A 16,042-nucleotide genomic window follows, 5' to 3' on the forward strand; every position below is an offset into this window, starting at 1 on the left:
GGACAGTTAGGGCAATTAATTAAAGACTTATTTGAATAGCTTGGGCCAGCCGGCTGCCCCCCCCCAACCCCCCAAAGCGGATGGCAATAGTAGTGTTTGCCTTGGGATAAATCCTAGAGGACTGTTTCATACACACAGTGAGTTACTTCCTTAGGAGAGAGTCCCTTGTATGAAGGTTGGGGCTGGAGATGAAGGAAAGCAGAGTCTGAGCTAACCTGGAACTTTTGAATCCACAGCAAAGATGGAAGGAAGGAGAACCACTTATTCTCTTTGTCCACAGGAACAAATTGGGAATGGGATAATCTGAAATGCGAGTTCTGACGCAGGATACCCCCAGATAAGGTGTAACAACCAGCAGGGCCGAGAAGCCCTCAGACCCTAAATAAAAGTTATTTGCACATTTTCCCAGTGTGACCCCCCCTTCCAAACATCCAAAGCAGTCATCTACATTCAGAATTTAATGGCACCTACTGCAAAAGCGCTTCTCCTTAGATCTGATAAAATACATTTCAAATATCCTGTTATGATAAAGATACTCAACCACAAATATAAATAGCAACCCCAAACTACAAACTAATTGAAGAAACTTAACCGTGTAAGTGAGTCATTCAAAATACTGAAAGGATCCAAAAAGTAGCATGAAGAGAAAAATACTATCTACATTTTGACACACCCCAATGTAATTTCAGAATGCCAAATCTAAAGACAAAATCCTAAAAGTTTCTCAAGAGAAAAAAACAGATTGCCTATGAAAGAGTTCTAATTAAAATCAGCAATCTTGGATACAGGTTGACAAAAGAGAAATATCATCAAAATTCTGAAAGAAAAAAAAAATTAACCTGGAGTTCTTTACCCAGCCAAACTCCCTCATGTGGGAGAGCAAAATATAGATTTGCTTTTTTAAATATGCAAAGACAGAGAATTTACTACCTATGAATCATTTTTTTAAAAACTACTGAAGAACACAGCTCAGCAAAACAGATAATGAATCTAAAGAAGTAGGATATAGGAACAATGTGGGCAAAGAAACCAATAAAATGAAACCGCCAGAATATACTATAAAGAAAAAAAAAAAAAAGACACGCTGAAATTAAAATAAAAGATCCTTTTACCATCTCAGGTGAGTGAAGACTGGGGAAAAGGGCATGCTAAGCTTCTTGTTTTTCCGGGGGGGGTAGATGTTGAGAATGAATATTATTTATTACATTAATTATTAGTATAATTAATTTTTAAAAGGAAACAATGTATGAACAAAGACTCGTGAAAGCTCAGAGGATTCTGGGAAGACGTTTCAGAAGAGGGGCATTTGAACAAGGTTCTATAGGAAGAAGTATATTTCAATAACAAAGGTGGGGTAGAAGGATATTCTGAACAAAGTGTCCCCACGTAAAAAGGGTGCAGCACTGTGCAAGGGCCTGGATTATTCGAGATAGAGTAAGAAGTTCAGTGGTGGCTGTAGGATGCATGGCCTGAGATGTGTCTAGAAAATAAGGTTTTTTAACCTTTTGTTTCTCTAATTTGCCAGGTAATGATGTAAGTTTGACTTCCTTATCATACTTTCTTAATTATCTACTCTTATCATCCATTTTGTTCCATGACTCATTATGTGCACTGGAAAATAAGGCTCAGCACATTACAACCTGATAGATATTTCATGTTCTTTCTGAATTAAGAATATCTCTTTGCTTCCAAAATCATTATGCATATATTATACAAACAGTATAGTGAGTCATATTCTCTTAAAACTAAGTGGTTAGAAAATCATAAAAAAGTTTTATAACATTTTGAACTCTCAAGAAACAGAGACTGTGAGATGGCACTGATCATCCCCATAATACGTTGCTAAGAAATAAATGTGATCAATAAGCAATTCTGATTTACAGACCAACTGATTTCCTGTCACTGCAGTCCAACACGACCAGGAAACCATGGCAAACGCCCTCAGCTGTTTAATATAGGTTTCATGTTCTTACTAAAAGGTTTGCGTTTACTGGAAGTGACTCATCCTAATCAGTGAATTATTCTATTTTTTTAATTTCCATTACTTAAGATTACTTGTGGATACGAATTAGCCTATGTCATGTGTGGAAACACAGGCAAACACTCAAGAATAGCTATCATGTGCCTTTTTAGATTCCACTCAGACCCAGAAGATCGCTAAACTGCAACATGAAGCCAAAAGTTGTAATCATCTTAAAAAAAGAATTTACTTTTGTGTAAATGGAAGTTAGAACAAAGAGCATACACAAAGTACCAGATGTGTAAGTAATATTTAGGTAGTAGGAATATAGATGAGCAGAAAAGTAAGACAGAAGAGAATGTGTATCAAGTTTTATACTGATAATAAAAAGAGGCAAAATGGTTAAGTGTTAAAGTACCAACTTAATTAATCATTTCTTGATTTAGTTTTTTTTTGGAAGAAAAGGATTTTTGCCAAAGCAGATCTTTCTCTGATACTGAGAGCACAGGAAACAATTGGCTTCCTTCCACAGAGATGTTCTAATCAAATATACTTTTTAAAAAGGGAAAACATACTCAATATGAACCGAATATTCATTCATATAATACCATGACTTCACTGACTTCTATATTACATGCAACTTTCAAATCACATATACACTTAACTTACATCTTGTTCTCTTAAAAAAAATTGAGAAACTTGTCAATTCAATTACTATTAGCATCAGCTTTCTGTTTCTGGAGATTGATGAATTAATTTGTGGCTTATGCCGACATTTGCCTCCAGTCTTCTCTTCCCTGTATCCTGCCTTTTAAGCGATCTCCTAATCATTAGCATTTTACCCGAGGCAGGAAGATTTAGGGATAAGAGATGAGACTTAAGTCAGTCAATTATGCCACCTTGGAGTACTCCTTAACACAAGGTTTATATATACATGTATAGAGAGAGTTTTAGGTTTAAAAAATCATTATGGACAGAAAATTGGAACCAATATTTAGAGTTGGTTTGAATTATGTATGTGCTGTTTGTCACTCATCCCACAGGAATCTGAGATGGGTGTGCATATTAATTAAAATAACATACAGAAGATTATACTGTGAGACTGTTTCTTACTTGTTATATCCATTTCAAATTGGATTTCACAGAGTATATTTGCAGGTAAGATGATGTTAAAACATTTGACAGAACCACCAAAAATTCAATGAAAAAATCTTATCTGCTTTTTTATGTCATTACAGAACTTAAGTTCTATTTTTGGTCACAAATTGTAACTGGAAGAAACTTTGGTCATGCCTCTTCTACAAAGATTTAGTATCCACTCTGAGATGTGATTTTTCTAGAATTAAGATAAATCTGAAGCATATCAATCACAACCTTACACACAGGATGGGCCCTTCCTGGAATTCCTCTGGGGAACTCAGGTTTTCTAGCTGTGTCCTGGGTTAGAAGAAACTTTGAGACAGTCCAAGCATGAAGGGGTGAGAGGGGAGATGAACTGAAGCAACAGTGGAAGGTGGGTTTTGGGTGTCAGAATCCCCTAAACTGAGAAGCACAAATCAGAACCCTCTCTGGTTCCCAGAATTAGGTTGGCAGCAGCAGCTGGCTGGGATCTACCTGATATTCTACTAGGTACACCTGAGTACCCTTTAAAAGATTAAATACATTTTATTTTATTTATTTTTAAATGTTTATTTTTGAGAGAGACAGAGAGTGAGTGGGAGAGGGTCAGAGAGAGGGAAACACAGAATCCAAAGCAGGCTCCAGGCTCTGAGCTGTCAGCACAGAGCCCAAAACAGGGCTTGAACCCACAAACTGTGAGATCATGGCCTGCGCCGAAACAGAATGCTTAACTGAGCCACCCAGGTGCCCCAGAAAAGATTACAAAGATTTTAAAGTAAAGTGCCTCACCATCTCAGGAGTACAGTCTCTCCCTGTCTTCTTCAATCATTTAAAAATAATCTCTCAATAAAGGTAGGGCACAAAATGTTTTTCCTGATATCTGTAAAATGAATGAAAGGATTTAAGAGTCTACCAAAATTTTTATGACAATCAAGATTGTGCCTGACATCAATCAAACTAAGTTACAAGACACTTACCTTAGGTGACTCACAAAACCCTACTTAGAAAAATTATGAATCTAAAATCTTGGCAGTAATTGATATTGATTGTTCTCCAGCTGGCATTTGATGACATGTTTAAGGAACTAAATTGAAGACAGTATTTTACCTGGGAGTTATCTGTTGCCTATTTTGTTTTCTTCAGAATGTATTGTCCATTTAAATTTCTCTTTTGAAAGGTGTCTTAAAAAGTAACACTGGGCAGGACTTTGAGACAGCTTGTTCCTTCAAGCTTCTCTGACTGATAAGTATTATCTGAATATATTTCACACTTTGCCTGATCACATTTTTGTATGTATGTAATACCATTTACATTTCGAACATTTCTTTTGAGAAGAAGACTTGAAATTCCTTAAAGTTTAAGGAGCTTCATTTTCTTCTGTGTTAATTCTCTTTCATTCATTCATTCATACTATCATAATTATGCAACAATAAAAGTAAGGATATGTTTTACTTGTTACGCATAGCTTAGAGAATGAAATCAACAAAGCTAAACAAGAAAATAATAGTGGTCTTCAAGGAGATTATAAGAAAACAAATTGCTCCTGATGTTTTCCTAATTTCATTGTAGCTTATATGCATTATACTGCATACATCAGCAAGTATATTAGAAACGCTTTTGTGTAGTTACAGTCTTTCTTGCAATATTGCTCTTATAGGTCAATATAAAAGTGTTAAAAACTGTGTTCTTTTGCATTTAATAGGTGAAGTAAATTCAGTATGCTAATGGAAACAATGATCTCATCCAAAGCAGTTTGTCTTTAATTAAAAGGCAAAATACCATTTTTTGAAAAACTATTTTAGTTTAATTTTTCTGATTTTAGGGAGTGTATAAAATAATCTCTTTATACATGAAAATTAAGACCTTTTAAAGAAAATATTATTTTAAAAATTATCTTTGTTATTATGAAAGCTGATTTTTACGACAAAATTAATACCTGCCCATTATATAAAATACAGAAACATAAAGAGCAAAGATAGGATCTATAATCCCATCATCTGAGATAATTCCTAGTAACATTTCAGAAGTGGTTATCCCAAACATTTTTCTCACATCACACACAAAAATACAAATATGTGTCTATGTATATATATATATCAATATGTGTTTTATGCATTGTACTTGTGTGTGTAGGTGTTTGTGTGTATATACCCATATAAATATGTAATGGAATTACATTAGACATACTGTTTAAGAACCTTTTTTTTTTAACTTAACTGTGGTTAACAATACACCATGAAAAATATTTAATTACTGAAAGCCATACCAACAACCAAGAGTGTGATTTTATCTCACTGTGTCATCAAAAATTAGTAAAATGTGAAGAATTTTACAAATGGACTGTTTATGCATTCATTTCCTTATTTGTCTTAAGAGGAAAATTTCTATGACCTCCTAGAAGGAAAACTGGCCTACTATTTAGGAACCGTGAGTAGTAATTCCAGAACAGAAAATAGACGCATAATCTGAAATAAATTGCCTACATTGTATTCTCTTCAATTTAAATTATATTTACATTTCTTTTTAGAAATTTTCCCCTTTCTCTTTTTTATTTTCAGCCTCTCTATTGGCCACCTCCTTGTAACACAGGATATACTCGAGTCTTGTTCATCTATGAAACAAACCTAAAGATCCCCATTCTCACTCTTGCTGTCTACTGTTAGGTCCTGTGTTTGAAGGAGGCTTTTTTTAAATTGCCATGGTGTTTTTTGTTTGTTTGTTTGTTTGTTTGTTTGTTTTGAAGGACTAGTTTCAATTTTTGTTTTCACTTAGATAATCTCTCACTCTCTCCCTCAGTCTAGCTACTAAAATTCAACAGATATTTTTTAATGATCACAATTACATCCTCTACCATTATTTTTTAGTGCTGATTACAATGCTCCTAAATAAACTATCTTCAACTTTGATTTCTATGTTATGATTCTTCCCTGATCTTCTTACCTCTATAGATTTTTGTTTTTCATTCTGTCTTGCCTTTTCTCTTTAACCTTTGGGATTCTTAAAATTTTTGACTTCCTACTCTGCATTCTACATACGGCTTGGATTAATTTATCTACTTCCATGTTCTTAATTGCTTAATTGATAATAACTCATGTATTTATATGTATATCTTTATTAAGACAGACCTTGCTTCTGAGTTATAAACACACATATAAAATGGCCAGCTGTAAGAAGTAATAATGATTTTAAAAGTAGCCAACAATTACTGAGTTTTGCCTCTATATCCCTGTTCCAAACTTAGTGCTACAAATAACAATCAATTTTCATCTAGATTCTATAGATCAAGAATTCAGGTAGGGTAAAGTGAGGATAGCTTATCTCTGTTCCATGATGTCTGGGGTTTCAGCTGGATCACACAAACAGCTGGAGGTGACTCACAGTTAAAGGCTGTAATCATCTGGAGGCTTCTTCACTTAATGTCTCATGGGATGGCTGTAGTGATTCAAAGGCTGGTCTTCACTGAGGCAACTGACTGGCGTCAACACAGGACCTCTCCATATGGCTAGGGCTTCTCACGCATACCAACTGGGTTCTGAAAGAAAATGTTATAAGAGGGAGTATCTGGAGTGTAGACAGACAAGGCAGAGCAGGAATGCATTCTTTGCACTTTGATGTCATCAGCTCTGAAGACTCAAACAGCTGGGATGACTTGAGTAGCTAGGGACTAGAATGCTCTGGAGGCTTCTTAACTCACATGTCTGGCACCTTGACACGGATGACTTGAAGGTTAGGCTCATCTGAGGCTGTCAGCCAGAGTGCTTACATGTACCCTCCATGTGAATCCCCCAACCTTCATAGTGCTGTGGCTGGTTTCTAAGAGGGAGCATTCCCAGATGGAGGGAGTCTCTAGAAAGTAAGTGTTGCAAGAGAACTAAGAGAAATTAGTATGGCCTTTTATGTATAGCTTCTGCAGTCATGCAGCATCACTTCCTTTGTATTCTATTGGTTACAGACAAGTCACTAAAGCCAGGCAGAGTCAAGGGCAGGGGAATTTGACTTCACTTCTTAATGAGGGAGCAGTAAGGGCACATTGCAGACAAATATGTGGAATGCTGCAACCATCCACATTTTAGTCGTGATATCCCCATATGCAAAGCTGCTGAATCTAAACTATTAGACACATTCTTCCATTTATCTTTTCCCTTGTCACCATCCAATTCCATTAAATAACTATATCTCCCTCTCTCCATCTTCACTACTATTTCTTTAGATAAGGCTTTTGTCATCCCTTGAGTAGAATACTGTAATATCCTCAGATGTTCTCACCTTTGGTCTTGTACCCTTCCAATCTATCCTCCACACAGACATCACAGTGGCCATTCTAAGACTCAAGTCAGATCATAATACCCTCCTACTTAAATCTCTCTAGTTATACTTGTTGCCTTCACAGTAAATCCCACATTTCTTTGCATAGTATGCAATGTTGTCATGCCTATCTTCCTCTTCTCCAGCTCAGAGGTTAGCTGAAGCTAGTTGGGTTATGTAGCAATACCATCCATATACTGTTTTAGAGTGATTACCAGTGTAGAAATCACCGCCATGCTTACAGAAGGTAGCTTTATGTCACTGGAGTTGATTGTAACCTTGTGGATATGAGAGCCCAGCTTTCTATCTATTTTATTAAGGGAAGCTGGATATCTTTTATTTTTATTTGTCTTAAAATGTCATCTCAATTAAAAAAAATTATGCGTAGGCAAATAAAAACTGTTTGTGACCCAGAGTCACCCATCAACTTCCTACCAAGGTCTCTTTTCTATTTCCTATTACCTCTTTCTATCATAGCATCTTTAGCTCTATGCTGCTCACTTGTTTAGGATTTTGCTTTCTTCTCTTACCTATAAGTTCTCTGAAGGTTGAAACTTTATCTTGTTCATGTTTACGTCCCAGTGTTTGGCATAGAATAGGATGCTCAATACATAGTTGTTGGATGAATGAATAATATTTATGAAAATATTTTATAAATTAATACATTTTATGTAAATTCAAGAATTAAAATTTCTAGAGTTCATATAATAATCATCTCCTCCAAATAAAAGGCAGGGGAAGAATAAAATTAAGTCATGGAAATGAATGAAAGTGAAAGTTACCAAAACAAATGAAAAAGGGGATGGATATGAAGAGAACCAAGAATAGATTCCAACTCTTCTTCCCATTACTCCTGTGCCTTTCCTGGACCTGATCTAAAAATCTTCTTAATATTTCACCTGGCCTGACATTTCAGAGGTCCCATGGTCCACACCAAGCTGTGACTGACTCTGTCTTTGCATGCCGTTCCTTTGCCTGAGGAAATTGCTTCCTTAAGAGTGGCATGAACAAAATCCCATAGTCCTTCAGATGAGGCCCCAGCTCTACAAATCCCTAGAGTTCCCTTTCTCTCAGGTGAACTTACTGCTCTAGCCTCATGTTATGCACTTGCTGAAAACCCTTCATGAGCTTCTGATTTTCTTTAGTGAATCTGCCTCAACAAGAATAGAGATGAAAAAATTGAGTGATGATCAGGAAAATATTATACATTAAACAACACAGTAGTGATTCTTCAGTTCAACACATATTGTAAAAACTGCATTAATTGATATGAGGATCCCAGAGTAAATCAAAATTTAAGTTAGAGGAAGTGAAGATAAAAACATGCAAACATAAAGCAATTAAGGAACAGTTTTAAGGAATATGGCAGGCACTAAATAAATGAAAGAATGTATCAATGATGTCAGCCTTTAAGCACAAGAGTGATTGCAAGTACATTTCTGTAGTTAAGTAGTGTGGAGTTCAGATTTTATTATAAGATTGCAATATAGTGAGCTTAATCTCAGGAGTCTTCTTCTAAGTGTAGAATTTGAAAAAAAATTATATAATATTTTAAGAAAAATTTTGCATGTTTATTTATTTTTGAAAGAGAGATAGAGCACAAGCAGAGTGGGGCAGGGGGGGTGGGGGCGGGCAAGGAGAGAGAGAGGGAGACACAGAATCCGAAGGAGGCTCCAGGTTCTGAGCTGTCAGCACAGAGCCCGATGAGGGGCTCAAACTCACGAACTGTGAGATCATGACTTGAGCCGAAGTTGGATGCTTAACTTACTGAGCTACCCAGGCACCCCAAAATATAATATTTAAAATGGCATGGATGAAATTAAAAGATGTTCTGAAGGAATTAATATGATTAATGATTTCTCTGGGAGAAATTTAATTTAAATAGGTATTGGGAGACAGTGGTCCATTTCATTTAGATTAGTGGTATCGACCACATTTTACAGAGGCACATATTTGTCTCTATTAGGTATCGGTGCTTTACTAGTAATTTGTTAAAACAATATTCAAAGTTTGGGAATTCTCCATCTATTTTCATTAAAAATAATCAAGAGGGGCCCTTGGGTGGCTCAGTTTGTTAAGCATCCAACTTCAGCTCAGGTCATGATCTCATGGTCTGTGAGTTCGAGGCCCACGTTGGGCTCTGTTCTGTCAGTTCAGAGCCTGGAGCCTTCTCTGGATTCTGTCTCCCTCTCTCTCTGCCCCTCCCTCACTCATGCTCTGTCTCTCAAAATATGAATAAATGTTAAAAAATTTTTTTAAAAACAATCAAGATTATTCTACATGATCCCACTAATAATGTCATTCTTGCTTGCATTATGATAGGCTTTCTTTAATGGAAGAAGTGAATAAAGTTACAGCTAGAACTGAAGGGGGGAAGGCAGTGCATCTCATATATGCCTGCCATCGTCAAAGTGTTGAACACATGAGGTTGAAAACCATTATATTAGGGCTATAAACCTTACCAACTAATATGTATCTACACACTTTGATATGTTGTCTGCTTTTGTTCATTATGGTATTTTCAGCATTTAATGTAATCCTATATATTTATAAACATGTGCAATAAATATTTGCTTTTGTTTTTGGTGATAGCCATCTGAATGTTAAATAAAATATCTCAAGATTTGTGAAATCAAGACATCTGAAACAGAACTTTGAATAGGAAGTACATTAAAAATTTTTTAAATTGTTTGATTTTCTTAGCAAACCTTTTTCTCTCCTCTCCTCTCCCTTCCCTTCTCTTCCCTACCCTTTCATTTTCTTTCCACTTTCCAAAAATAAAGCATTTGTTATATGTCAGGTGAATGCAATGGACTGAATGTTTATGTTCCCTCCAAATCCATATGTTGAAATCCTAATTGGTAAGGTGATGGTATTAGGAAGTGGGGCCTTTGAGAAGTGAGGTCATGAGGGTAGAGCCCTTATTAATGGGACTATTGTCCTTATGTAAGAGGCTCTGGAGAAATTCCTTGCCCTTTCAGCAAGGTGAGGACACAGTGAAAAGACAGCTGTCTAGGAGGTGGGTCCTCACCAGTCACCAAATCTGCTGGCCCCATGATCTTGGACTTCCCAGACTCCTGTGAACTGTGAGAAATAAATGTTTGTTATTTATAATGCACCTTGTCTCTAGTATTTTTTACAGCCGCCTGAACAGACTAAGACAAATGACAATTTATAAATGTCTACTGGAAATCATCAGATAAAGAAAAACTCCAGAACAGTCATAGAACTATATATCTATGGAATTTGGAACCAGTTAGGGCAACAAGGAATACCAATAGCTTCAGATGGCATCTTTGTATATGCGAGTACAACTGAGGTTTATATGAATGCTATGAACGAAAAAAGACAAATTGCAGTTGATATATACTCTTTTAAAAGGCATGAAAATACTGAATATGTTTTTTTTTAATATTTGTTTATTTTTGAAAGAGAGAGACAGACAGATGATGCGTGGGGAAGGGACAGAAAGACAGGGAGACACAGAATCCTAAACAGGCTCCGGGCCCCAAGCTGTCAGCGTGAAGCCTGATGTGGGGCTTGGACCCACAAACCATGAGATCGTGACCTGAGCTGAAGTCGGATGCTTACCCGACTGAGTCACCCAGGAGCCCCTGAATATGTTTTAAATGTCCACTTAAAATATCAAAATAAAAGCCTGGCGTGGTGCTTAAAAGGTTGAACTGTAGTCTTGGGGAAAATTCACTATATTGAAACATCTCATTTCCTGACAATATCAGATAGGAGATTCCTAAGTAGAATTATTTGGTAACTACTACCTGGCCAACCTTATGCTTTTCTGGATATGTTTAAGATAGAACAGAAAAGGGTTTGCAGTGTAGGAGGGGAGGCTGAAGGAACACATAGGACGTTGTAGAATAACATAAAAGTACATGTAAGTAAATACTAGGAGAAGAATGAAAGGAGTGGTGCATCTTATCTGAAGAATCTGAGGGTGACATCCTAAAGAAGTGCAGTCAGAGGATGAATTCAATTTGGAGAAAAGGAGGGAGGGCAGGAAAGCTTCTCAGGAAGGTAGAGGAGGCCACAGAAAAGCTGGCTGTGGGGTCAAGTGCGGCCTGAAGGGGCTGTGGAAAATAGGGTCAGAGATTATAAAGCAAAATTAGGAAGGCCTAATGGACTATTCTCCTAATGTACTACCTTCTTTATTCACAGTATCACTCATCTTGAAGAGAGACTACAGTTATTGCTTGTTCTAGAGGCATTTTTAATCTTTAATGATAGAACCCATTACTTTAAAAGAGAGAGACAGAGAAAGTAAAACTGGCTTCTTTTAAGTCAGCTTGGTGACAAAACCCCCAACTCTAGAGTTTCCATTTTATTCTGATATCTAACATGAAATGTAAGATCTTCTTGATTACTAGGATCCTATAATCATGCTACTTTCTTTCCTTTTATCCATATGCCATGTCATCTTAAGATCTCTTACCATGGAACTTGAACCGGTAGAACATCTAACCATTGTAGGTTCTGGTACCTTCCACCCCCCTCTCTGTAGGCCCTTATAGAATAGCAGCCATCTGATTAAAGCCTAGGCTCTACGCAAAATTGATGGCATTTGAATCCTGTTTCTGCCAGATGACTTTGGGCAAATTACCTAAATTCTCTGATTCTGTTTCTTCATTTTAAATTAAAAATGAGGACAGCAATAATATTTGCCTGAAAGGATTATGAGTATTAAATAAATTAGTGCAGATAAAGCACTTCAAATAGCACCTGGCATGTGCTAAGTGTTATATAAGGGTAGGCTATTAATATTATCTCTAACAGGGAGAAAAAAATGTACACCTAATATTTAGTATAACTATACTGCCCACATAAACATATTAAAGTTTTTGATTATTTCAAATTTAAGTTGCATTTTAAGTGATACTTGAAATAGCAATTTAGCTTGAAAAGGACCCCAAGGATCTTTTAACACAGTTTCTTTTCTAATGCCATAGCAAAAGGCCTGGCATGGAGTAGATGTACTATCTACTCAATAAATATGCACTATGTCAATGAGTGACATTGTGAAATGCTAAACAGAAAAGATAAACTGGTAATTATTATACTAGGTAGTGGTTAAGCTGAGTGCTTTGGGAACACAAAGATGAGTCTAGACCCTCTGTGGATAGAAATAAATTTTACTTTATCACCTAGTGTTCTGATTGGTATCAAAATATTCCAAATAGGCAGAGAGCCTAGTAAATTCAGATTAAGAACGTACATCTTCAAGTCTTTTGAAGTCTAGTTTAAAAAAAATAATAGCTCTCTGAGTAGTTATCATGTACTGGCCTTACAATGAGCTCTTCTAAAGAATTAATTCATCTAAAACTCATAAGAAGAAAGTTCTCTTCCTGCCAAGTTGATAAACTGAGTAAGTAGCAGAGCCAGGGTTTGAACCCAAGGCTGCCAAGTGCATGCTCGAAATTACTATGCCAAGTGAAGTTCTGGATTGATTATTCACTAGAAATACTGTCTTGTTTTCCTTTTGTATAATTTGAAGAAATAGTCAGAGAAATTTACTTCATTAATGATATTGATTCAGGTTCCACTCTGGGACTTTGTAAACGGTAACACAAAATGTAATTTCTAAGTTTCCCTTTGACACTGCAAGGATGAGTGCATCACAAGATGTCTTGCTGGTCAGCACTGTTCTCTGACTGAAAGTGCTTTCACATCCACATCTTCATTTGCTTTTTCCCCTAGTGGGTATAGAAAACTACTTGAATAATGCATACTACTTTCCATATTCCTTCAACAGAACACCACATACTTCAATCATTAAGATGGATTCCTAGTATGGACTCAGAATTTAAGCAAAAGAAAGAAAACCTCATTTGTAAGTGCCTGGTATAATATTCAGTGTCTAAATGTATTATATAAATGCAAAAACATATTAAAAATCTAATGTTCATCAAACAAAATCTTTCAAATAAGAAAGTAGAGTACTCAAGTTCTCTCTTGCATTTAAACAACTTCGTTTTCAGGCTACCTTCACAAAAGGAGTTGAACGCAGGAAGGCCATCTCGCTATGCTGCTGCCTCCCCTTAGATATTAACAGATGTGGAGATCAGGCCACTGTCTCCCTCTACCTTCACCACTACCCACCATGACCATTATCCTCTATCATTCTGGAGATAACCTCTTTTATGCTTTTTTTTTTTTCAAGTCCTTTTCTTTACATATATCCCCACTATTGACAATAAACCACAATGATGGATCATTAGGTTGCCACTAATGTTTTCTAGTCACTTCTGTATTCTTCCAAATCAGAGGATATAACTGGCTCCACCAGGAAATGAAATAGAGGTCATTACAGCAGCAGTGACTTTCAAGCTATCTGCTAAATTTAGCTGTCCAATACTTTCCACTCTAATGAAAACTGTGAACTACAATTATAGAATGCTGGAACAGAACAGGAGCTTAAAGGTCACCGAGTCCGATCTCATCGTTTTTCTGATGAAGGTTTGGGGGGCCTAGACATAGCCTGTGATTTGCCTCAGGGCACAGAGCTTATTAATGGTAGAGATGGAACTTGAACTAAAATCTGCTCAGTCCGGGATGACAGTGTCCTTACTATACCACAGATAGTCTGCTTCCCATGGTCACTCTTACCTAACCAGATCTCACAGCATAAATATACCTGATATTATTGGTTGTGGCTTACTGTCTGTGACCATTCATCAGTTTGGTGGCTGAATGTGAAATGGCAAAGGTGTCTGACTTACAAGTTGCTACAAGAGAAATGAAATGATTTCATACCCAAACCCTTCCCCCAACCGTATAAACTTCCTGCTTTATGTTCATCAATAATGAATGGCCCATCCCTGCAATACTCAGAGGGAGCTTACATTGCACTTTTGAGCAGCCGGTTAGTAATGTACAGTGGATAGAGCCTTTCTTTCAAATCCCAGGGCAGCGGGTCCTTCAAGGCTAGCATTGCATTTTCAATTAGCTGCTGAGTGAATGCTTGGCATGTGTATTAGTGAAGAAGCACACAATTAGCTTATTGTTCCTTTCTGTATTGTGCTGAAAGGTTCCAAGGGATTGGTGGGGGAACAGGCAAGCCAGCCATCACTGCGGAGTTGAAGAAGGGATTTACTCAGACCTCTGCATCTTCACTTGCTCGCTCTGGAATTACAGCTATTTATTACGAAGTGCCCTGTGTGGCTGGGTGGAGTGTGCCTGAGGAAAGACATCCCAGACATCACCTGGGGTTAGTCTTTCTGAGCCCTTCACGTCTCTAATTCTCATCATTATCATGGAGCCCAACAGTCCCAAAAAGATACAATTTGCTGTGCCTTTATTCCAGAGTCAGATTGCTCCTGAAGCAGCAGAGCAGGTAGGTGGGGTTGGGTGGGGACCAGTTCCTGTATCTAAGGTAACATGGACATAGGTTCTTATTAACCGAAAGCTTCTCTGCTTCTTGAATCTGCCTTGTTGTGACGTTCCATGCTATGTGAATGAGAAATAAGTTGGTTTCCATATGGCACTTGTATTTGAGTTGCATTGGGTGACCTATTGGCTAAAATGCAGCACTTCGTGTGATAAAAAATTAGCCCCAGTTAAGGAGAAAAATGCTTATATTAGTGATTCAGATTTGGATCCAGAAATCTGTTTGCTTTTGCTTACTAAATTAACATGTTTAACATTCAGAGAAACTTTAAAAATTCTCAGAATTAGCAATCTTTTATTTCATTATTTATAAAATGAAAAAGATTCATTTAACAATGAAAACATTAAACCTTGGAATAATTTCAGATTATAGGGTTAATATTTTTTAAAGACTTTTCATTATATATTCAAAGCAGTAATTATATGTAATACACGATAGACAGGATTTGTAGGTGTATGTATAATTTAACACATTTTATTCAGATATTAAATAGTAGCAAACATTTACCAGATTCCTTTTCTATGTCTAATATATCTATGTATCTATATTTCTATATTTCTCTGTTTCTCTCTTTCCTGTAAGATTGATTTACATGTATCACCTTTCATATTCGGATTTACTTAGACTCTTGATGCAATGCAACCACTTAAAAGACCATTTGTGGTAAAATTACAACAGTAGGGGGGCAAAAGCAGATACAATTTATGGGGTCATCAATCTAATTCATTAATTTCTTAAAGTCTAAATTATCCCTGAATCCTTTTACAAATACTTTATACAAAGTCTTAAAAATGATTACTGAATCTGGGGCTCATAACTTTCTAGGATATTTTGATAACCTGAAGTAGATCATCCCAGATAAACATAACCTTGAACATGTATCTATGTTGAATGTGACATTGGTTCTGTCCTGGACAAAATGTCATTGGTAAATTTTATCTTCTGTTCTACTGACATAGACTTTAAGAAATCAAGAGCACGTTAGAAATTCTAATCTTAATATGCTTCTGTAACTCTTAACTAAGAAAAAAACCTACATCAAACCTATTAGTTTTAAATTAATTACTCTCATAAAATCCATACTCATTCTTTATTTGTCCTAAATATTTTACTAGAAAATAAGAAAGCCTTATTAATTGAAATTAAGAACTAATGCTGTTAAATTTAACCTACTAGAAATTTAAGTTTTGCAAGTGTCTTTACTCTGCTTAAGAATAAGGACAATGAATCTCGAAAGCATCATCAATACTATGAGG

At 36.3% G+C, this 16,042-nt stretch overlaps 1 protein-coding gene and 1 long non-coding RNA gene across 3 annotated transcripts in view; one reads left to right on the top strand and one right to left on the bottom strand.

Annotated features, from left to right (window-relative positions):
* The window catches only part of LOC113598131 (uncharacterized), a 31,275-nt gene that overhangs the window by 12,485 nt on the left and 2,748 nt on the right, over positions 1-16,042 (bottom strand). The window contains exons 2-3 of the long non-coding RNA XR_008295467.1: positions 6,458-6,611; positions 3,869-3,959 (exon numbers count right to left, since the gene is read on the bottom strand). This is a non-coding gene — a long non-coding RNA (uncharacterized LOC113598131). The remainder of the gene's footprint in view (positions 1-3,868; positions 3,960-6,457; positions 6,612-16,042) is intronic.
* The window catches only part of PPP1R1C (protein phosphatase 1 regulatory inhibitor subunit 1C), a 117,745-nt gene continuing 114,854 nt past the window's right edge, over positions 13,152-16,042 (top strand). For both annotated transcript variants that reach the window (XM_015087398.3, XM_015087393.3), the window contains exons 1-2: positions 13,152-13,229; positions 14,427-14,732. In XM_015087398.3, coding sequence (XP_014942884.1) covers positions 14,652-14,732 — 81 coding nt within the window. In that variant the 5' untranslated portion in view covers positions 13,152-13,229; positions 14,427-14,651. The remainder of the gene's footprint in view (positions 13,230-14,426; positions 14,733-16,042) is intronic.

The sequence above is a fragment of the Acinonyx jubatus genome, chromosome C1 (assembly GCF_027475565.1).
Source record: "Acinonyx jubatus isolate Ajub_Pintada_27869175 chromosome C1, VMU_Ajub_asm_v1.0, whole genome shotgun sequence".
Taxonomy (NCBI): Eukaryota; Metazoa; Chordata; class Mammalia; order Carnivora; family Felidae; genus Acinonyx; species Acinonyx jubatus.